General features: G+C 33.4%; 2 protein-coding genes across 3 annotated transcripts; one reads left to right on the top strand and one right to left on the bottom strand.

The window, feature by feature from the left end:
• The first annotated feature begins 8,540 nt into the window (after positions 1-8,540).
• On the top strand, positions 8,541-9,159 carry LOC144560457 (histone H2B.5-like). Of its 2 annotated transcripts, XM_078309660.1 has the most exons (2): positions 8,588-8,629; positions 8,681-9,159. In XM_078309660.1, the coding sequence occupies exons 1-2, from the start codon at positions 8,603-8,605 to the stop codon at positions 9,032-9,034; spliced, it is 381 nt and encodes a 126-aa protein (XP_078165786.1). In that variant the 5' UTR covers positions 8,588-8,602; the 3' UTR covers positions 9,035-9,159. The 2 variants fall into 2 exon arrangements, with proteins under 2 accessions (XP_078165785.1, XP_078165786.1); XM_078309659.1 differs by having other exon boundaries at positions 8,541-9,159.
• A 12,911-nt stretch (positions 9,160-22,070) lies between these two features.
• LOC144560278 (uncharacterized) lies at positions 22,071-24,160 on the bottom strand. Its single transcript, XM_078309444.1, has 2 exons — positions 23,985-24,160; positions 22,071-23,807 (listed from the first exon to the last, which is right to left on the bottom strand). The coding sequence occupies exon 2, from the start codon at positions 23,790-23,792 to the stop codon at positions 22,071-22,073; it is 1,722 nt and encodes a 573-aa protein (XP_078165570.1). The 5' UTR covers positions 23,793-23,807; positions 23,985-24,160.
• Positions 24,161-25,079: the final 919 nt, after the last annotated feature.

Here is a 25,079-nt window from a genome sequence, read left to right as displayed (position 1 = left end):
TTTTCTGTTTTATAAATCTGTTTTTTTTTTTTTTTGTTTTCTAATTTTTGTTTTTTAAATCTGTTTTTTTTTTTTTTTTTTCTAATTTCTGTTTTTTAAATTCTGTTTTTTAAATTCTGTTTTACTTTCTGTTTTTTAAATTCTTTTTTTTAAATTCTGTTTTTTAATTTCTGTTTTTTAATTTCTATTTTTTAATTTCTGTTTTTTAAATTCTGTTTTAATTTCTGTTTTTTTAAATTCTGTTTTTTAAATTCTGTTTTTTAATTTCTATTTTTAAATTTCTGTTTTTTCATTTCTGTTTTTTAAATTCTGTTTTAATTTCTGTTTTTTAAATTCTGTTGTTTTTTTATTTTATATGTTAGATTCATTTTTAATAGGTTAAAAAAATTGGTTTTTTAATTTATGTTTTTGAATATGTGAAGTAATTAGATTTGTTTTTAATAGGTTAGATTTTATTTTTGAAATTCCGATTTATTTTTAATAGGTTAAAAAAAGATGTTAGATTTATTTTTGTGAATATGTTACATTAGATTTTATTTTAAAAATGTTAGATTTATTTTTAAATAGATTAGATTTATTTTTGAAAATGTTAGATCTATTTTTGAATAGGTTAGATTTAATTTTGAATATGTTAGATTTATGTTGAATAGGTTAGATTTATTTTTAAAAATGTTAGATTTATTTTAAATAGGTTAAATTTTTAATTTATATTTTATTGTTTTAAAGTAATTGATTTAAGATATTTTTTATTTATATTTTATTTAACCTATTAAAAATAAATGAACGTTTAGAAAATATATTATCAATTTAAAATGTAAACTAAAAAATTCAAGATATAAATAAATTATGAAACTATATAGTTAGAATGAGAATTTGAAAATAAAATAAAATGACTCGTGTAAAGAAATAAATAAACACATTTGTACTTAGCCGAATAAACATACAAATTTTCTCAAGAATAATTTTTATATATAAGTTACAAATTTTATTTATTTAGGAATTATAAATATGTGACTTGATAATTTTATGTATATATATATACACTATTTGATATTGAAGTATTGAACTATTCATATTTTAAAAGTCGAATTATAAACACGTAATAATATTTATACGACACTGTTAAAAAAAAACAGAAAAAAATATCCTAAAATTAAAAAATATATTAGAAATTGATCAACTTTTGATCTATAAAATAGTTCTTTTAGACAAAATCAATTGTCCTAATCTGAAAATAGTTTAATATTCTAATTCTCAAATGAAAAAATCACTTTTATGCCTGAATCTCTGTCTTTGCTCTCTTCAATGATGGAAATTAATTGTTTTGCTAATATTTTTTTTTGAATTTATTTGATTAAATATTAAGTGATATTTGACAATTTTCAAATTAAGTAATGAAACTGTTGAGTTTAAGAGTGGAAGAAAAAAGATAACAAAAATAAACTCAAATATTAGTTTTAGTGAAACTAAATAATTTGTCAAATATCACTAATTGACACAAATGTGATACACTAGAATTGCATAACACTTTTTATTATAACATTAAAAAATACACAGAATTGACACAAATTTCAATTTATTTGGATTTTTCTACAATTACTTATGAATTTTCAAAGTTCTACGGTAAGAAAAAACTTCAAACATCTATAACTTGGGCTACGAGTGTCGGATTCACGCGTTCTTCGACTTTTCGGAAAGGGGAGAACGAGACGGATCCGATTTTGCAATAATAATTAGAATGAGAATTTAAAAATAAAATAAAATGACTCGTGTAAAGAAATAAATAAATACATTTGTACTTAGCCGACTATACATACAAATTTTGGCAAGAATAATTTATATATATAAGTTACAAATTTTAATTATTTAGGAATTATAAAGATGTGACTTGATAATTTTATGTATATATATACACACTATTTGATATTGAATTATTCATATTTTAAAAGTCGAATTATAAATACGTAATAACATTTATACGACACTGTTAAAAAAAAACAGCAAAAAAAAAAACCAACAAAAAAACAGAAACAAAAAAATCAGAAAAAAAAAACAGCAAAAAAAAAAAAAAAAACCCGTACCCGCCCTACCCGTACCCGGACCGCCCTACCCATCAAGGGTACACGGGTACGGGTATAGGACGGGTAAGGTATGATTTTTGAAAAAAATACCCGACATACCCGTACCCGTATACCCTAGTACCCGTCATACCCGTACCCGAGACATACCCGTACCCGTGCCCGGGTATACCCGGGGTACCCGTACCCGCCCGACCATTAATACACTAGCCACAATCCAAAAAAAAAAATTCCATCAAAATAAAAGAAAGATATAAACAAAGACACTTTGTAGTATGATAGATACAAAGTGATGTACCAGATCATCAGTACTGAATTCCTTAGCTGAAAACTCCATCAATTCACAGCAATACTTTAATGAGAGCAATAAGATAGAGAGAGTCTGCATTTATTACAGATAGAGAAAAGGACGTATTATATTATTAATTTTTAGAATGGTGGATTTAGTGCATTGGCACAAGCTCTTATCTTTTTTGAGAGGGATGTAGTCCCAATTCTTTTTTTTTTCTTTTTTTTTGAAAAATTGGCAGCAGCTGTCAATTGAGAAATTTTACGATGTAGTCCCAATTCTTGAGAATAACATCTAAGAGAAGCTGTGTACCGGGACTTTTTAATAATATATATATATATATATGAGTAGAACTAGGGTGCTCTTAAGCTCACCAAAGTTTTGGTGAGCTTAACTCTAAAACTTATCAAATAGATTTCAAATGACGAATCCAAACCGTTGAAACCCGTCTACCTTATGTGTGATGCATCTACATGTGAAATTTTTACACATTCGAATTAATTTAGTATAAAGTCAAGTGGTCAAAAACGTTCAAAAAATGAATGCACTAAAATTAATTTATTAACCTTCTAATTTTGACCGCTTGACTTTATACTAAATTAATTCGAATGTTTAAAAATTTCACAAGTAGATGCATCACACGTAAGGTAGACGGATTTCAACGGTTCAGATTTGTCGTTTGAAATCGATTTGATGAGTTTTAGAGTTAAGCTCACCAAAACTTTTGTGAGCTTAAGAGCACCCTAGTATATAGAGTAGAACTAGGTTGCTCTTAAGCTCACAAAAGTTTTGGTGAGCTTAACTTTAAAACTCATCAAATCGATTTCAAACGACGAATTCGAACCGTTGAAATCCGCCTACTTTATGTGTGATGCATCTACATGTGAAATTTTTAAACATTCGAATTAATTTAGTATAAAGTCAAGCGGTCAAAATTAGAAGGTTAATAAATTAATTTTAGTGCATTCATTTTTGAACGTTTTTTGACCGCTTGACTTTATACTAAATTAATTCGAATGTGTAAAAATTTCACATGTAGATGCATCACACGTAAGGTGGGCGGGTTTCAACGGTTCGGATTCGTCATTTGAAATCGATTTGATAAATTTTAGAGTCAAACTCACCAAAACTTTGGTGAGCTTAAGAGCACCCTAGTTCTACTCTATATATTAATTGGGCTTGGAATCAGAAGTTAAAATGGTACGTCCTCTCCAATTTGAGAGCCCCTACTCCAGTACTTGAGTGATTTGTTTTTGTCTCGTACCAGTACTTTTAATCTCGATATCACAAGTAGTAAACAATTAATGCTTCATATTATTAATTAGTTTAGGAAGTGAGCTTTACTTGATCCTTATTGGCTTGCCAATTAATGCAGTAATTGCTTGCTTAGGGGTGAACAAAAAGCTCACGACTCGAAACTCAGTTTGGAATTAATTCGGATTCAACTCACTAGTAACTCGAGTTGAAACTGACTTGGTTGATTTATGAGTTGAATCGGAGTTACCTCCAATTTGGTTTGGAATCAACTCGGTTGAACTCACATCAAATCTATTGTATTGCTACTTGAAACAATATAAGGTTTCGATCCACAATCTATTAACTAGAAATATCGACATATTAATATAAAGTTTCCACAATCTATCGTATTGTTACTTGAAACTAAAAAAAAAATCATCACTTCTCAAACGAGTAAATCTTATCTGTTTGGTAATTTTTAATTATGTACTATTTTAATACTTTTGATATTTTTAATTATGTATTGGCTATTGTCTCATTATGTACTGCTTTAATTGTGTATTATTTTAGTAAACTATGTAATATTTCTTTTGTTATAATTAAATTAGATTGTCTCAGTATGTACTACATTATGAGTCATGAGTTGACTTGTCTCGACTCGAGTTGCTCGTGAGTTGATTTCAAATTGGAGTTTTTAACTCGGACTCAACTCGGCTCATGAGGAGCCCTATGCTTGCTAATCAATTTGTTGTAATTAAATTGTTGTAAATTTTATTTTCATCCGGTTTTGGTGCTAATCAATTTACTGCTAACTGTGAGGTTCACCTCTTATTTCTCTGAAACTGTTTCTCCAACTGAAATTGCCGAATGAAGGGCTGAGAGCTGATCAAGTTAAAATGCATAATGAAAAAAATATCACATATGAGTCCGACTTGATAATAAAAGAAGAAACAAAAAAAAAGATGAAAATCTCTAACGAAGAATTAACCCAATATTAAAATTCATCAGAACACTAGATGTTTTTTCTTATTATTGCATGCAACAATTAGAAATCACACTAGCAAGCACAATTATTCTTCCTACTCAATTCTAAAATTATTTCCAACATGCTCGCAAATGACATAATTTGTTGGAATAGTGATACATTGCCATCTAATGGTAGGAGACACTAGGAGCTTAAAGAGGGAGCAGGAGCTAGAGTTGGTGCTGTGGTGGGTGTTGGAGCTTGAGCTAGACCTGGACCTGGTGTAGGAGTTGGAGTAGGAGCTGGACCTGGTGTTGGAGTTGGGGTTGGAACTGGACCTGGTGTAGGACTTGGGGTTGGAGCCGGTGGAGGAGGGCACACAGGTAAATGGTCTAAATGCAATGGTTCATATGTGTCTGTACCTTGTGCGGTGACAGGCAGATTCAAGCAATGGGGAGGTTTCACAGGAGGCAGAGGCGGCTTCGGAAGAATGCCATGCAGTTCATCTTTCAGAGGAAGATCTGTGAAAAAATGTACAAAAATACATAGTTTAGAGAACTGTTATGATCTGTTGACTTAAAATGAGTTTTAAAGTATGGTAGTATTTTTTAGGCTTGTTATGCTGAAATAGTTAAGAAATATGAATTTGAATAATATAGTCTACTGACATATATATGTGGCAAGCAGGGCCGGTGCTGAAGATTTTGGGGCCTGGGGCGAGAGAAAAGTTTGAGATATTAATATAAATATATTTTTTTAAATGTCAATACATCGTACAAAATAGGGAGGACACAAAAGCAATACATCTCAAAATAAAACATATACAATGAGTTAACGATTAATATACCTATCAATAAGTTCTCTATTTCTTAATTTTGATCAAAATAATATGTAGAGAATCCCCTACTGTAATAATCCTTGGGAAAATTAATATTAGAATCTCTAGGATCATATATATTTACAGATAACGAAGAATCTAAGTACTTAGACACATGATTAATTTCTTCACTATTTTTACTAGTCTCATTTTCAAGCACATTTGTTATTTCTTCATTTACCTCATTTTCATCTTCAGACATATTTGTTGTTTCTTGATTTACCTCCTTTGCATTTACCTCATTTTGATTTTGGTTTTCATATACATTTCTTGTTTCTTCGCGCACGTCACTTTTAATTTGGTTTTTCAAAGACTCATTATGTAGTTTAATTTTCTTCCAAAGTTTTTTAATATAACTTTTTGGGGTTTTATTTTTTCTTCTCCCTCTCTTTTTTTGTTTATTTTTTCGTTACCTGATGCATATTTTCTAGGAAGCATTGTTTTAAATTAAAAAATAACACAAAATAATAGAAGGATAGAACCTAGGTAATTAGGTAGAGGCAGTCCAATTCAGAGGCTGCGGTCCGCTGCCTTGGACACCAAGTCCAGTCGCTGCCGTATTGCCGTGCTGCCGCGACCGCTACTCGTGAGAAGAGAAGAGCTAGATTTCTTAATTTCTTTTTCCCTCGTTTATTAATTTGCAGAGAAGAACAACGGAACTAGATTTTTGATTTTTTTTTCTTCTACGGCGGAACTAAGTTTTCAAGAATAGATTTACAGATATTTTTCTTCTTACAGCAGAACTAGATGTTCAATAATTTTTTACTCTGTCGGCTGTTGCTTTGCTATTGGGTTGGGAAGTTATTCAAAAGTCAAAACAAGAAACTTTTTGGATAAAGAAACAAAGAAATGAAAAATAGGAAATAACAAAATTAAAGGATTGTAAACCTTTAATTTAGGTAGAAGATTGAAGAAACGAAAAAAACGAATATATTAATTTGAGCCGTCGGCTGTCCATAGGTTTTATCCTTTTTACCTTTTCTGTTTTAACCTATATATATTTTTTTTGGGTTTGGGGCCCTTTTGGCTTTTGGGGCCAGGGCCATCGCCCTGGGTACCCTGGGTCAGGGCCGGCCCTGGTGGCAAGATATATCATGACCGGCCATTAATCAGTGTTCTTTGGGTCAAAAAGATTTTTATATTTAAAAAAAAAAGAAGCAAAAATAAAACATACTTACCTTCATAATTTATGTATGTATGTTAATTTTGTGGTAAAGTTCGATGAATAAGTCTTACTAACTTTATCTAGACATTGGGTTAAACTTTAAACTTTAAAATGAGAATTTTGTTTGATTGGCAAGAACGCAGTTACCATTAGCATGCTGTAATTGTTACTGTAACAACTCAGCAGCACCAACAACAATAGCAGCAATTTACAACTTATACATACATATTTGGTTGTCAGAGCGATTCTACCCTGCCATGTAAAATGAATAATCAAGTTAATTTAGGCTAATAACTGTACCGGTTTGCAATATTGCCGCCTTGTCAGAAGGATTCTGCCGTGCTGTTACAAAAGGAACAAGTGCAACAACAATCAACACAAGGAAGTATCTTGAAGCCATTCTCTCTTCTCTTCATGGCATTGGAGCAAAACAAGGAGTGCTTATATAGACATGGAGGTATGTTGTGACGCAGGAACAACTTCAATCCACAGATTCTTAGTAATTAGGTGAAAGATTTATGAAGAAATATGTCACACTGCAGTGTAGTAATTCATTGAGTCCCATTGACATGTGAAAAGTTTATTTGTGAAATCTTTCTAATTAACCACAACCTCATCCTTTGTTAAGAGATCAAGGTTTATGGCGGCTGATCGAGACCCCACTAGTTTTAGTCCCATAAATTTGCCATTAACATAGCACATGATGTATAATTGCATATGTAAAGTTTACCATTTCACCTTTTTTTTTTTCTTTTCTTATGAGAAGGTTCACGTATCACGTAAGATTTTGATTTTCTTTAAAAGGTTTGAGTATGCATAACAATTTTCTATGGTGGAGGAATCGAAGAGAGAAAATGGTAAATTTGCAACTTATAATAACTGTGATTTCTTTTTTCACATTGCAAGGTACGTATATGATATACATTTCCTTCAGAAATTATTGCTTTCAACTCATCAGCTTAAATGCAATATTATAAATCTGGTCTACCAAAAAAAATATATATTAGGTTGTAAAGTTGGACTAGTCTAATTTTTCTTGGGTTGATTCTTTTTAATAGTCCAGAATATAATCTATATTAAAAAAGAGTAATTGATGATGCAACGTGCAAATTTTATTTTACCATAAACAAATCTAAATGTGATTGCTAATTGATGGAGGTGAATAAATGGTAAGGTAGAGAAGGGAGGGAACAAAGAGGAGCATTAATCTTGCTTCCGAATAAGATTATAGAAGATGAAAAAAGATAAATTACAAGAATTATTTTGAGTGGAAGTAGGGTGTTCCTAAGTTCGCCAAGTCTTTTTATGAACTCAACTCTAAAAAGCTATTAAATTGGTTTCAAACGACAAATTCAAACCGTTGAAATCATTCTACTTTATGAGTAATTCGTGAAAATTTTATAATTTTGACTTAATTTAGTTTAAACTAAAGTTGTCAAAATTAGAATGTTTATAAATTAATTTTAATGTATTCATTTTTTGAACGTCTTTTGACAACTTGAATCTATACAAAATTAATTTAAAATTTTAAAAATTATACATATAAATGCATCAGTCATAATGTAGAAGGATTTCAACGGTTTAGATTCGTCGTTTGAAATCAATCCGATAGATTTTAGCGTTGATTTCACAAGAGACTTGGTGAACTTAGGTGTTACACGCACGAGCCGAGTTAATTAAACAGGTTGCCCGCAAATACATAGCCCAGCCCAGTTAAGTATACAAAATAGTAGCCCAATGTCGGCCCACCAGAAATATTACATTATATCGCCCTTTTTGACCGCACCAAATCCTCCATCACCGTTCAAACTACGATCGTCTAACGGATCTACTCCCGCCACCTCATCGATCCGAGCACTCTTCCACCAACCAATCACCATCCTTTCCCTCTCTCTTTATAAACGAATCAAATCCAGCTCAAATTCGAATCAAATCTCTTCTTCCCCTTCAAACAATTCACAATTATTTGAAAACCTTACCGCTGTTAGTTCTAATGGCTCCTAAGGCAGAGAAGAAGCCAGCAGAGAAGAAGCCCGCAGAGAAGAAGCCGGCGGAGAAGAAGCCAGAGAAGGCGGAGAAGGCCCCTGCTGAGAAGAAGAAGAGGGGTCCGAAGGAGGGAGGGGAGAAGAAGAAGAGGAAGGCAAAGAGCACTGAGACTTACAAGATCTACATCTTTAAAGTGTTAAAGCAGGTTCATCCTGACGTCGGTATCTCTAGCAAGGCCATGTCGATCATGAACTCCTTCATCAATGATATCTTTGAGAAGTTGGCAACGGAGGCAGCCAAACTTGCCCGGTACAACAAGAAACCCACGATCACTTCTCGTGAGATCCAGACATCTGTGAGGCTTGTGCTCCCAGGTGAACTGGCCAAGCATGCTGTCTCTGAGGGGACCAAAGCTGTTACCAAGTTTACCAGTGCTTAGTTTGAATAGATTAATTGGGTTGTAGGATTAGATGGCGATGTTTTAAATCTTGAGGAAGTGTGTGCTTTTGGTCAAAAGGGAGTTGTAATTTGATGGTGAATTAAGTTAGAAAAATACCAGTTTCAGTGTTATATTGTAAAATTTTCGCACGAATTTAAGTTTCTACAAAATTTCTACTTATCAAAAATTTACCCCAAAAGATGGATGCCATTGCTAATTAATAAAATTAATTTATTAACAAGGTTTCTTTTGTTAAAGAGTTAAAGAAAAAAAGGTATGCAAGAGGATGTGCATTTATTGCAAGATAATTGAATGTGGCAATAACTGCAAGCAGATTTATGAACCCGCCGTAACAATTTTGCTTGTTTATATGAATCTTATTAAAATTTATTTGTCTTGTTATTTGTTATGGAAGAGATGTTAAATTAAAATATGTATTCCAATATTTTAATGGAAAAATTTCTACTGTACTCATCAAAACTTTTAAAATAGCCAATATTCTCATCAAAACATCTTAATATCCAATATATCCATGAAAGTTAAACACTCTTTCTTCTATACCCATTTATTCATTTCTTCTCTAATTAAACTCTTTGACCAGTCAATTCTGCCAACAAATCTTCCAAAATCACGATTAGATCAAGACATTATTTTTGGTCTCGATTAGAACAAGGCATTTTTCTTCTTCCCAGTAATTTCTTGAAAAACTCTTTCCCTCTATCTTCTTCCCAGCCCATGCGAATTGCAGAGTGAGTTTTTTTTTTTTCCTTATGAAACTTCAGCTATTTAGTCTTTTAGGATGGGCTTTCATTCCTTTAGCACTATCAACCTTAGTATTAAGTATTCTATACACTCTAGCTCTATCAAGTATTGAACTATTGGAGTATACGGCCGGTATCCTCTTTGTTGGTTGGTCAGCTAACTACCGAACTCTAAATATGCTTCTTTGTATCACTACGATTTACTGCTCAAATGATCAGTTAGAGTTAATTTCTAGTGCAACTGTATTAGCAGCTATCATCTTTTGCCAAATACCGAGACCTTCAGTTTCCATGATCAAAGCGAATGAGTTTAGGCAAAAAGACATCTCCATTTGAAAAGAACATCTCCATTTGAAAAGGACATCTCCATTTGAAAAGAACATTTCCATGATCAAAGCGAATGAGTCTCTTCACTTTTTTCTCCTGTTCAATTCAACCTTGCTTCAAAAGGACATCTCCATTTGAAAAGAAGGGGTATATTTGTCTATTTAACTTTTAAAATAACTAAATAATAGATTTAATGAATAAATGGGTATAGAAGAAAGAATGTTTAATTTATATGGATATATTGGATATTAAGATGTTTTGATGGGAAAATTAGCTATTTTTAAATTTTTGATGGGTACACCAGAAATTTTCCCTATTTTAATATATATACTATTTGAAAAGAAAAGATTCAATATTAAATGAAATAAATAGATAATATCTGAAGCATATTTTTTTGTTAATATAGTAGAAAATGTCATATTTTTCACAATTCTAGGGATGCACGTGGTCTAGTAATCATAAAAATAAAAGAATTAAAGATGTACCATATAGTTGTAATTAATTTCGCAATGGAAGTAATTCAAAACTAAATCATGCGCAAGTTGAGCAAGAGAAAATAATAAAAATGGAAATTTTTTCAATTTTTTCAATTTTTTCAATTTTTTATTTTTTAAGCAATTTTACCTGCCACTGCCAGAATATGAAAATAAATAAATTAAATTTCATCAAAATAAATAAAAAAGAATAGAAACAAAGACACTTTGTAGGATAAATGGATAATAGATATACATAGTGAGATGAGTTACACTACTCCATGGAGTAAAATGTGTTTGTACTTCATGCCGTATTTTTATTTTGAAAATTCAAACAACCGATCCGAACCATTAGATGTGATCTTCATATTGAAATGTGTTTGGAGATCAAATTTTACATTTTTTGAAATTTTTTACTATTTATTAAGTATTTTTCAAAATTTCTGTGAACAGTAAAACAGTAAAATTTTCTGGATCATCGGATCAGCAATTTTCAAAAATACTTAATAAATAAAAAAAAAATTCCAAAAAATGTAAAATTTGGTCTCCAAGCACATTTCAATATGGAAATCACATCTAACGGTACGGATCGGTCGTTTGAATTTTCAAAATAAAAATATAACGGCGTGGAGCACCAACTCTGCGTAGCCCATCCCATACATAGTTACATACAACTATGTTGATAAATGATAACTGGTACATCACTGCTGAATTCCAGAGCTGAAAACACCTTCAATTAACAACAATACTTTAATGAGAGCAATAAGATAGAGAGAGTCTGCATTTAGGACCGTGGATTTAGTTCACTGGTACAAGAGGGATGTAGATTTAAAAGAAGCTGTGTACCGGGATCCTTTAATGAAAAAATATATATTAATTGCGCTTGGAATTAGAAGTTAGAATGGTACGTCCTCTCCAATTTGAGAGCCCCTACCCTAGTACTTGGGTGATTTTTTTTTGTCTCATACTCTCATATCAGTACTTTTAATCTCGATATCACAAGTACTAAACAATAAATGCTTCATATGATTAATTAGTTTAGGAAGTGGGCTTTACTTGAACCTTATTGACTTGCCAATTAATGCAGTATTTGCTTGCTAATCAATTTGTTGTAATTAAATTGTTGTAAATTTTATTTTTATCCCGTTTTGGTGCTAATTAATTTACTGCTAACTGTGAGGTTCACCTCTTATTTCTTGAAATTGTTTCTCCAACTGAAATTGCCGAATGAAGGGCTGAGAGCTGATCAAGTTAAAATGCATAATGGAAAAATATCTAATCAGACTATATGAGTCCGACTTAATAATAAAAGAAGAAACAAAAAAAGATGAAAATCTCTAACGGAGAATTAACCCAATATTAAAATTCATCAGAACACTAGATTTTTTTTTTTTTATTATTATTGCATACAACAATTAGAAATAACGCTAGCGAGCACAATTATTCTTCCTACTCAATTCTAAAACTATTTCCAACATGCTCGCAAATAACATAATTTGTTGGAATAGTAATACATTGCCATCTAATGGTAGGAACTTAAAGAGGGAGCTGGAGCAGGAGCTAGAGTTGGCTCTGGGGTAGGTGCTGGACCTGGTGTAGGAGTTGAAGTAGGAGCTGGACCTGGTGTAGGACTTGGGGCTGGAGCCGGTGGTGGAGGGCACAAAGGTAAATTGTCTAAATGCAATGGTTCATATATGTCTGTACCTTGTGCGGTAACAGGCAGATTCAAGCAATGGGGAGGTTTCACAGGAGGCAGAGGCGGCTTCGGGAGAATGCCATGCAGTTCATCTTTCAGAGGAAGATCTATGAAAAAATGTACAAAAATTCATAGTTTAGAGAACTGTTATGATCTGTTGACTTGAAATGAGTTCCAAAGTAAGGTAGTATTTTTTTAGGCTCGTTATGCTGAATTAGTTAAGAAATAAGAATTTGAATAATATAGTCTACTGACATATATATGTGGCAAGATATATGACCAGTAGTTAATCTGTGTTTTTTGGGTCAAAAAGATTTATATATTTAAAAACAAGGGAGCAAAAATAAAACATACTTTTACCTTTATAGTTAATTTTGTGGTGAAGTTCAATGAATAAGTCTATATAAATTTATATAGACAGTGGTTTAAACTTTAAAAAAAAAAGAACTCTGTTTGATTGGCAAGAACACAGTTATCATTAGCATGCTGTTATTGTTACTGTAACAACTACAGCAGTACCAACAACAATAGCAGCAACCTACAACTTATACATACATATTTGGTTGTCAGAGCGATTCTACCCTGCCATGTAAAATGAATAATGCAAGTTAATTTAGGCTAATAACTGTACCAGTTTGCGATATTGCTGCCTTGTCCGAAGGATTCTGTCATGCTGTTACAACTGGAACAAGTGCAACAGCAATCAACACAAGGAAGTATCTTGAAGCCATTCTCTCTTCCTTTCTGTTTGTTTCTTGTTCTCCTCCAATTTTGTTCATGGCATTGGAGCAAAACAATGTGCGCTTATATAGACATGGAGGTATGTTGTGACGCAGGAACAACTTCAATCCACAGATTCTTAGTTAGGTGAAAGATTTATGAAGAAATTAGATGGCACACTGCAGTGTAGTAATTCGTTCAGTCCCATTGACATGTGAAATCTTTCTAACCACAATTCTTTGATAAGAGATCAAGGTTTATGGCGGCTGATCAAGACCCCACTTTCATCCCATAAATTTGCCATTAACATAGCACATGATGTATTATTGCATATGTAAAGTTTACCATTTTACCTTTTTCTTTTTCTTATGAGAAGTTTCAATAATCATGTAAGATTTTAATTTTCTGTAAAATGTTGAGTATGCTTAACAGTTTTCGATTAGAAATAAAACTTGTTTATAATTAGAAGCGTGCAGGATTTAATGTTTTCTTTTGTTCCTTTAAAAGATCAAATATCATATTTACGCCTGGTAACTTTCATTCTTTCAACCCGTCAAAAGAAAATTCATTGTTTCAAAAGATGCCTAGTAATTTAACAGACTTAAATTCAGCTGCTTTTGCAGATAATCAGCACTTCCAAAACTGTAAATAAAGAAATATCTATTGTTGCAGGTAATTTCAGGAACTCTAACAGTCCCTTTTATGTGTGATTAAGATAAATACTTCCTCTCCAGCTGAGATCAAAATAGGAGAAAATGATTTTGAAAAAAATGGTCACATCCACATCTCGGTCCAGCCCAGCCCAGCCCAGCCCAGCCCATAAATTTAAAGTCAATTTGAAACCCAATATTGAATTGATTCTCCTGGTTACCATCTCAATTGTCCCAGTCTTTTATTTCTTGAATGTGAAGAAAGAAGACCGCTTCTCACCCTCTTGAAGAAAATATGTCAACCCAAACGAACTACTTAACAAGAATCGGAATAATAGAAAATGCATACAAACAACATAATAATCCATCAAATTCATATATCTTTTCCCCGAAGGAAGCGACTTGGAAGATCAAAAAATGGAATCCCTACCTGATGATGTTTGGCATCATATCTTGCAAATTGGCATCCAAAAGAAACGATTGAACCACGTAGACCTCTGCTCCCTCGCAATTGTGAACAACCACTTTAATCAGCTGACATAGAACTCTGCTTTGTGGGTCACCCTCCTTTCTCGTGATTTTTCCTCATCCTTCAATTCATCTCAAGCACCTAATTTAAAAGCCGTTTATCAGGTGAAGCATTGGTTAAAATTTAGGCTAAAGCGAGAATTTCAACGTGAAAAGCTCAAACGAGAATTTGAGCGTGCAAGGTTAATTAAATCTAGAATTACAGCGTCAACAAGAAATGATTCATGCACTTTCGAGCCAAGTCAACTTAGCTGAACCCCAATTGAATTTACGCGATGTAATCACCGATGAATAGGCTGCCATGAAGATGCCTGTCTATGCTAGGAATTTTTAAAAAATGATGTTCGTTCTGATTTTTTTTTTTTTTTTTTTTTAATGAGAAACATGTATATTACAATACTATGTTATAAATCATCCTTTGATCGATGTGTAATCAAGAATATAAATTGTCATTTGATGTGAATACCAATTACTTTGAGTTTGAATATTTTATGGTATCGGTTACAAATCTTCATTTTTTAAGTGTTGATAAGATTTCTGGATGTTTCTTGTGTGAGTACGTATGTAAAAGTAAAATTTGGAATTTCAATTACTATGAATATATATCATTTCGTAAAAAAGGGGAATTTCATGTATACCCTTCAAAAACTTAAAAATTACGTATTTGCCCCTCTAAAACTCATAATATCATATTTACTCTGTTACAATGAGATTAAAAATGTACTTCGAAAGAAAACAATTATTGCACCTCAAAAGGATGCAACTAACGCACCTCAAAATGAAACAACTTTATAAAAATAATGTACAATGAAAAATAAAAAAAAAAGTATAAGAAGAATTTAACAATATTTTTTTTTCATAACAATTATCCCCTTAGTTATGTAAGTGTTATTTGTTAAAAGGTACAATTTTTTCATATTAGAAGTGTTGGTACTGGTAATGTACAATTGAATGCTTTCTTGGTTAATAAATTTATAACAAAAATTTATGTTCTCTTACAGGATATTAATTGATGGTCGAGAAATTAGCAATTACATTGGGGCTAAAGGTAATAAATTTTCTCGAGAGTGGTTCCACACTACAATGAGACTATCAATCCAAAATAAATGGAAGAAAACTCTAAGTTATCGGACTCGTTTCGTATTTAGAGCATCTACATTCCTGAAACTCTTGGAGTTTCTAATCTGATGTGGCAGTTTCTAAACCAGTTTCATGGATGTAGATAGGTTTCTTATTTAGCAACTTTGCTCTAAAGTTTCTTAATAAGAAATTGTTTATAAACTCTGACGTGGCCAAATAATTCGCTTAAATTCTTCTCTCTTGTAATTTATTTGTTGATGTGGCAATTAAGAAACTCTAATTTTAGTTTCAGAGATGTGGGGCTTTAGAAACTTTCAGAGACAAAATTTTTAAAAATTAGTTAACAGTTATTTAGAAACTCCAAGAGTTTCACAGATGTAGATGCTCTTATAACAACTATAACGTTTGTTGTCGCTTTCACACAATGTCCGGAGGTTATAACTAAGACCACGGTTCACCAGTTCTAAGGAGAATATGTTCCGTATATTTATGCTAGTAAATGCCTTGGCTTCATACAAGGATTTTTAAGCATATTTGTACTTCTTTTGAGAGCTCTGTCAGTTAGGGGTGTCAATGGGTACGGTACGGGTCTGATGGAGGCATTTTCATACCCATACTCATTAAAATTGACTTTATCCATACCCTACCCATATCCATTAAAAATTGACTTTACCTTACCCTACCCTTACCCGTTAATATTATCAGGTAATGAAACAGTAGCAGGTGATAACGAATGTTACTAATATAATAATTAGTTTTATTATTTTACAAATTAAACATCAAAAACTCACTAATTTCACATATATGTAATTGCATTTCTAATAAAAAATAAAAATAAATGTGCAATTAATTTCAACTAAATTATTTTTATTTATAAAAAAAATTCAAAAACACGAATATATATTTAGGTGAGTTTGGAAATTGAATTGAATATATATATTTAGATTTTATAATTACCCTATAGGGTAATGGGTACGAAATAATTATTACCCTTACCCATTTGGTTAAGGAAAAAAAGTTATTATCCATATTCATATCCAATAAGTTAATGAAAAAAAATACTTTATCTATACCCGTCTTATTAAATACGATACGGATCGAATAAACGGCTAAAAAGGTGCCATTGACACCCCTACTGTCACGTCTTTCTGGCATCACCCTCCAATTTGCAATATGTGCATTTGTGTTTGCATAGAGCAGTATGATTGTGACATTTGAATTGAGGTTGTATGTGACACTTGCTCCAGTTTGTTTGTCTATCACCATCCTCCTCCTTGTTACCACACCATCCTCCTCCTTGTTACCACTCTATTATTAAGATCTCCTGCCGTGCTTGTTGTTATAAGAATCGGGCAAGTCTTTTTTAAATTCGTTTATAGCAAACGTGGTGATCTGGCATTGTATGTTGGCTTTTCTCCTCTATGTATTCACGTCTATCTTCTTTTTACTGGATAAAATTATGAAGACAATTCCTTTTATTTTTATTTTTTTATTTTACCAAGCTAATTACTTCTTTTTTTAATGATAAAGTTTAATTATCTATATTTTAAAAATATAAAATTTGGTCTTTAGACACATTTTCATGTGAAGACAAATCAACCGTTTGAGCCTTTGAAAGTAGAGATATAGTCATATAGAATTGTAGCGTGGACCGTGTTAATTGGAAAAAAAAAAAAATCATAGTGATGCTTAAGTATTACACTGCAAAGTACTATATTAAAATGGGCCTGTAACCATCTATCAGGCCTTCTGAAAGTAAAGCCAGTACGGCCCATGTCTAGTATGGTACAGTGGCAAACCCACTTATAGAAAATACACAATGAGTAGGGGTGTCAATGGATACGGTACGGATCGGGTGAAGGCATTGTCGTACCCGTACTCATTAAAATTGACTTTACCCATACCTTATCTATATCCATTAAAAATTGACTTTACCCTACCCTACCCTTACCCGTTAATATTATCGGGTAACAAAACGGTAGCGGGTGAATAACGGATAAACTATTAAAATAATTAGTTTTATTATATTTTACAAATTAAACATCAAAAACTCATTTATTTCACACATATGTAATTGTATTTCTTATAAAAAAATAAAAGTAAATGTACAATTAATTATAACTAAATTGTATTTTATAAAAGAAGAAAATTGAAAACCACGAATATATATTTATGTGGGTAGGAAACTAAATTGAAAATATATTTAGATTTTATAATTACCCTATAGGATAATGGGTACAAAATAGTCATTACCCATACCCTTATCCATTTGATTAACGAAAAAAAATTCTTATCCATACCCATACCCAATAAGCTAACGAAATAAAAGCCTTACCCATACCCGCCTTATCGAATACGATACGGGTCGAGTAAACAGCTAAAAAGGTACCATTGACACCCCTAAATATGAGTAGAACTAGGGTGTTCTTAAGCTCACAAAAGTGTTTCGTGAGCTTAACTCCAAAACCCATTAATCGGTTTCAAATGACGAATATGAACCGTTGGAACCCGCCTACCTTACGAGTGATGCGTCTACATGTGAAAATTTTAAACATTCGAATTAATTTAGTATAAAGTCAATCGGTCAAAATTAGAAGGTTAATAAATTAATTATAGTGCATTCATTTTTTGAACGTTTTTTGACCGCTTGATTTTATACTAAATTAATTCGAATATTTAAAATTTTCACATATAGACGAATCACTCGTAAGATAGGCAAATTTGAACAGTTCGAATTCGTTATTTAAAACCGATTTGATAGATTTTGGAGTTAAGCTCACCAAACACTTTGGTGAGCTTAAGAACACCCTAGTTCTACTCAATACAATATAGTTCTCTCTAATGTCACTACATAGCGGTTTTAGTTGGTAAAATTATCATAAAATTTTGTTGACTTGCCCCATCTCAATTAGGGTTGGTGATATTAACAAGTGAGATCATGCCTTCATTAACTGGGCAAGATGGCTTGGTTTGATAATTGGGTTTGTGTCAGAGTTCATCATTATTTAATTCCAGTAATTTTATTGCGAGTTGAAAGAACACTCTGAACGGTCTAACCATTCAGTTTCAATCGACAAATTGATACAATTATTCATAAAAAAAATTATCATCATTTGAGTAGATCAAATTATACAATTTCCTTGCTTATTATACATTATTTTCTATCATTGGTTTTGTGTCAGCAATACATAATTCCAGTAGAAAAGAAAAGTCAATTTCTACAAGTAGGAGATGGAGACCTACATAAAACCATTGATTTCCACATGTGTTCTTAAATGACACGTTTGTACCGACCATGTGGGGTCTGTTTTACGGTAATGTAGCGGGTCAGACCCAGATCTTGGTACCATGATACCATCCCAGATTGTTGGTTACTCTGCATGTGGCTACCTCTGATTTCGTGTCGACATATGTTTCCAAGAAAATGGTAGCTGTCCTTCTATTTTTATACCAGTTTTCATGGCTTCATATAGAGTTGACCAAAATGTTAAGGTAGTTACAACACCTGAATAGTCACGCTATATGAGTTACGTCGTATTCAAATATACTGTGATTAAATGTAACTTGCATGACTATTTAATTATAATTTAGACTTTAAGATTTAATATTGTCAATTACACGTGCCGTGCTGTGATTAGATCTTTCGCGTAACGTGTCATGTCGTGTTAAATTTTCAAAAGATGAACACAGTACGTGAATAATCACGACACGGGACATACATATCACTACACATAACTGACACGCGTGTCGTGCCATTCCGTAATGGAGCCGGCTCCTCCGTGTTATTTTTTCCACTCTAGTTTCAATCAATTGACTCGTTAGTGTTGTTTTGGCTTTTGAAAAATGGAATTATGAATTAATTTTTTCAATAAAAAGGTTGTGTTTAAGGATTTTTTTTTTTTTTTTTTGGGTTTAAGATTTTCAAGTATCTAGAAAAGGTAGTCTAAAAGAATAATTTAGTGTAACAACTAACTACACGATACTGAAATAAAAATCAGAATGATATATAAAATATTTGTTGTCCGTGCTTTGTCAGCCACGGAATACAAATATTCCTAACTCTAGTTAGGTAGATTATTATTATTATGAGACATTTAAATATACAATTGATACACTACATATTGTTTTATATGAAAAAAAAAAAAATAGTTTGTATATATTTTGAAGAGCTAATTAGAAGCACCCATCTTACTATTCCGATTTCATTACGAAACATGATTGTTCTTACATGAATGGTACCAACCAATGGAAATAAATCTGCTACTATCCTAAGGAGGATCCTACGATTCCAAATTTAACCTTTTTTAGTATTACGAATCTCCATAAAAGTTATTTTTTATGCATGAATCTCAAAACAAATAAAAGATTGGATTTGATATCGTAAGACCCTACAATCCCTTTAGAATCGTAGCAGATTTATTTCCACCAACCAGCTGGTACCTACAAAATATAATTGCTAATACAAAATAAAAGGATGGAGAGCTTGCCATTTCCAACCTTTATGTACATGAATTTTTTTATCAAGATCATGTCTATCTTACTATTAATTAAATTGCATTTGGTTTTGAAAATAGTGTTGTTAGTATGGATTCTTCTGGAACAAATTATATAGACCTAATAATGCTCTATGAAAATTTTAGAAGAATCCAAAATGATGAGAGTAGCATGTATAACTTATATTTCATCTTTTTCCCATCTTTTACTTAAATAACAAAATCGACGGCCATTTTTATTAATACCCAAAAAAAAAAACATTTTTACAATAATAACCTGACAATTTTTTTTTTTTTAAATCTGACCAGACCGCCGGTAATTGGGGCGGTCCGATTCCATACCAGACCGCCAGGACCCTGGGCGGTCCAGTAGGGACCAGACCGCCGGTAATTGGGGCGGTCCACTATGCTGCCAGATACCCGACCCGTTAGCCCCCCCTCCCCTTCTTCCTTTCTCTGTTTACCGAACCAGAACGAAAAAAAAAAAGAAAAGCGCAGCGCCGCGCCCCCCACCCCGCCCAGCTCCGCCACGCCCGCCCAGCTCCGCCACGCCCGCCGCTCGGCTCCGCCAGGTGCACTCTCTCTCTCTGCTGCCCCTCTCTCTCTCTTCTGCCTCTCTCTCTCCCTCTCTCTCTCTTTCTGCCTCACTCTCCCTCTCTCTCTCTCTAACCAATTTTGAATATTTTTGCCCCTCTCTCTCTCGTAGGGGTGTCTTTGTGGTACATTGATCGTGATTTGGTGCTTTTGGGAAGGTTTGGAGGCGAAGCGAAGGATCTCGAAACCGACCGCAACCCGCTGACTCGTTGTGTGTTCAAGCTATCTCAGGTAATTATCTAAATCAAAACTCGTTATGAATTGGTTGTTCCGAATTGCTTGTGACCTTCCCGGGTTGTTGATTTTCCCGGAAGGCGACCCGATTAGGGTTTAGGGTTTGGGTTAATTGGTTAAATTTGTAAATGAATTGTGTTAATTGGTTGGTTTTGTAAATTAATCGGTTGAATCTGTAAATTAATTGGTTTAGTTCGTAAGATTGTTGTTGGTTGAATTTGTATGGAATTGGGGCCATGACTTTGTTGTTGGGCTATATTTGAATAAAATTAGTTGGATATCGGCTTTAGAATTGTAAAATTGTGGTCGAATTTGTCGAATTGGTTAAAATTTGGGTTATTAATAAAAATTTATGGTTAGGGTTTACGGATAAAAACTCAAATTGATAGTTTAGGGTTTTAAGAACAAAATTGATAATTTTTAAGAATTTGTAAGAATTGATTAGGAATTATAAGTCATAACTCTGTTAAATTGTATGTTTATGGAAGCTTCTCCTTTAATAACTATTTATGTATCTATTATTCTATTTATGCACTTGTAATTGGTTATACTTATAATTTTAAGCCTTATATATCTGATATGAGGACCCTACTATTTGTAGCTTGGATTGACCACTTAAATACAAATATTAATATATTATATCATTTAATATAATGGTTCCGAATATTCTTAGGAAAATCATAATTTTTTTTTATATTATGCAACATTGTTGTTTGAATTTAGAAATTTAAAAATTGTAAGTATGTTATTTAGTTAATTATTTTTTAAATATTTCTTTTAATTATTTGTAAAAATTGTAAATATTTCTTTTAATTAATTTTTAAATATTTATTTTAATTATTTTTAAAATATTTATTTTAATTATTTTTAAAATATTTATGTCAATTATTTTTTAAATATTTTGTAATTATTTTCTAATTAGTCGTTGATTACTGTACAGTTAGTATTTAATTACGCACATAATTAGCCTTCCTAATCAATTACTGTACAGTTAGTATTTAATTACGCACATAATTAGCCTTCCTAATCAATTGTTGTCACTTGAAACCCTAGTTATAATGGCACCCAAAGTTGGAAAAAATAGAGGAAGAACTGAAACCGAACGCGAAGCAAAAAGAGCACTCATTAATAATTTTTGGACGGCTGAAGCCTACGCGATGCGGAATTTGGAAAGATTGTTTTCACCCAAAAATAATGAAGAATTTCTGAGCACTCTTGATTCATCAATTAGAAAAATGCTGATGGAAGGCTGGGTGGACAGGGTCCCTCCACCTGGATGGGGACAGTGCTGCTTATGTGAGCTGAAGGGAGATATGGTGGATATGTTCTTCTGTTATAAATGTGGCAAAGCTGTTCATCCCAATTGCATGGACCTGCATGCAGATCTGCTGAATGACGCTCGTCTCACTACGTGGGAGTGTCCTGCGTGCGTGCGTCGGGGTGAGGAAAAAAAGGGAGCAAGCTCCTCGTCTCGTAAGGCTTAGACCACCCGTCTTCTTAAAAATTGCATAAAGAATCCCCAGTTCTCACCATCCTCTTTCCGAACAATTGCAAACGCCAAAGGCAACAGCTGGTTCTCAGCATCATATGCACATGCTATCAGTAGCCTCCCCTCGTAACGGCCAGACATGAAGCATGCATCAATGCTGATAACGGGTCTGATGAATGGCACAGCTTGGATACAAGGACCAAAAGCCCATGCAATGCCCTTGAATTGTTGAACTCCCTCTATTAGTACTCCATTCTTATCATAAATGGGGCCATGCCACCGCTGAAATACAGTGCCGGGATTTGTACTTGCCATAGCCTGGAGCAATGGTGTCAGATAGTTGTATGAATCCTTCCAACTACCGAATATTCTGCAAATCGCAAGTTCACGACCTCTCCACAACCTGTTATATTTTGGGATTACATGTATGTATTTGTGTCTGACGGCCATAGCCACCGCCTTGATGCTCATCGATGGGTCCAACTTAATGTCTGCCTCAATTGCATCGGCAATTAGTGATGCTGTCAGGTTTGAATGGTCTGTCCTTGTGGACGCAGACTTGCATGTATGAGGTGGTTCACACTTTTTAATTATCCATGCTTCCCCCGAACCCGCAGGGGTTGCATAAAGGCGAAACTCACAACGAGGGGCATTTTTGCATATCACAACCAATCTTTTTGATTCTCTTTTTTCTAATATACATTCCCAGTTGCCGTGAACGTGAGTCTCATAGATTTTCTTTACAAGTTCATCTATGTTGGTATAGACTTGCCCTGGGGCAAGTTCACGATTGTATACAACACGAGGACCAAAGAAACTAATGTCAGCCTCTTCAAAAGCTGTGGTATCGTTGAATGTGGCGACAGGATGCCTATTCCCTCGACCCCTGATTGGGAATTTTTCTTCCCTGGACAAACCTGGTACATTTGCATCACCATCTGATAAGTCATCAGATTCCCAAATTCCTTGGTATTCATCTCCGGTTTCCATTTCTCTTTCCGGTATGGCATCAATAGCATCAACATCAATATTAGTATCATTTGGATTAACGGATAACTGTATCGGTAATGACTCTGGTATAGCTGGAAATGTAGGGATTATGGGTGTCTGTCTGGGCGGTGGTGGTGGTGGTGGTACAACTTCAGTAAACTCACGGGAGTTATGGTACCCCGGGTTGTCATAACAGGGACTGTGGTACCCCTGGTTGTCATGAGGGGAGTGGTGGTACCCCTGACTGTCATGAGGGGAGTGGTGGTACCCCTGGCTGTCATGAGGGGAGTGGTGGTACCCCTGGCTGTCATAAGCCGAATTGTCATAACCTGAAGGTCCAGCAGGGGGAGCCCTAGAAGGTCCAGCCCCAGCCGCACTAAAAGGTCTAGCCCCGGCCTGGGGAACCCTCCTGGAATATAAGTCTATCATAGCGACCCCCCTAGACTCAAATTGTTGGTACACAGCCTTCCACAACTCCTCATCTGTTATAGGAAAACTCACAAAGTAAGGTCTACCCGCCCCAGCCCGTTGTGTGTCAATTCGGGTAGCCAATTCTAATTCATACCGGTCGGGGTTCACACCAGTCTTTTCATATACTAGTTGCTTAAGTTCAATAAATGTGGTTCTTTCATTAACCTGCAAGCCGAATGAGGCATCTTTCGAGTAATACACGCCATCTGCACCCTTAATTAGCCTACCGCCCACGTACAGTGCAACCAGCATTTTGTCCTTAACAAACTACATTTAAAAAAAAACATTCATAAGAATTACAGTATAATAGATTCATTATTTTTTGGAATTTAAAAGTTAATTATAATATTACTTAAAGCCTAATTTATAGTTTTTACAGACTGCGGGTATAATAATTATTAATTAAAAATTAAACATAAAATAATTAAATAAAAAATAATATACCTGTAGCAATCGCCTCTAAATCGCTTAAAATCGCTTCAAAATCGCTCTCTCTTTCTTCTCTGTGGTTTAATAAATGATACTGTGCTAGAGAGACAGCAGACAGAGCTGCTATATGGCAGCATAGTGGACCGCCCCAATTACCGGCGGTCTGGTCCCTACTGGACCGCCCAGGGTCCTGGCGGTCTGGTATGGAATCGGACCGCCCCAATTACCGGCGGTCTGGTCAGATTTAAAAAAAAAAAAATTGTCAGGTTATTATTGTAAAAATGTTTTTTTTTTTGGGTATTAATAAAAATGGCCGCAAAATCGATGAGCCAAATAATGCCGATTTTTTAAAAAAATCCAAAAAAAATTTATTTTATTAAAAATAACCAGGTTTTGAGTGTAATTTTAAAAATACCCAGGCCGCAGATTTTTTCCGAGCTCCGGAATTTTTCTTCTGGGCCACGGAAAAAATTCGCGCCCCGAATTTTTTTTTTTTTTTAGATTTTTTAATTCCGAGCGCGGATTTTTTCTGCGGACCGAATTTTTTTTTTTTAGAGTTTGGAGAAAGAAAATATCCATGTTTGGAATAAAAATTCCGGAGCGCGGAAAAAATCTACTGCCTGGGTATTTTTAAAATTTCACTCAGAACCTGGTTATTTTTAATAATTTTTTTTTTTTGGGTATTTTAAAAAAAATCGGCAAATAATGTCTATTCAAGTTGTAACCAAGTATACAGCAATAAAAGATGGGTTGTTTTTATGTATATCATGATGCCAACACATCAACTACTAAACATTTTCAAACAGGAGTTTGGAATCTTCTTTTAAAAGTCAAAAGAAAAGTTGCCCAATAATGGAGTTAATTTGTTTGCATTTGGCCGCGTCAAATCTCAATGAAAAAGAAAGGCAATTATTTACAATAAGTGACCACTAATTTCAGAATTCAAGTGTCCATTTTTAGGCAACACGCCATGTACTTTTCACTGTTCCGTTCGGCAGCCCAGTAGAGAATGGGAATGGATGTGGGAATCAAAATTTTTAACTGAATTTTACTGTTCACCGTGGAAATAAAAACTTAACTCTGAGCAAATTTTTTTTTCCCACGGTGAAC

Source organism: Carex rostrata, chromosome 10 (assembly GCF_964058835.1).
Source record: "Carex rostrata chromosome 10, lpCarRost1.2, whole genome shotgun sequence".
Lineage (NCBI taxonomy): Eukaryota > Viridiplantae > Streptophyta > Magnoliopsida > Poales > Cyperaceae > Carex > Carex rostrata.
Note: the sequence above shows the minus strand (reverse complement) of the source record. Positions and strands in the feature narration are given on the sequence as shown.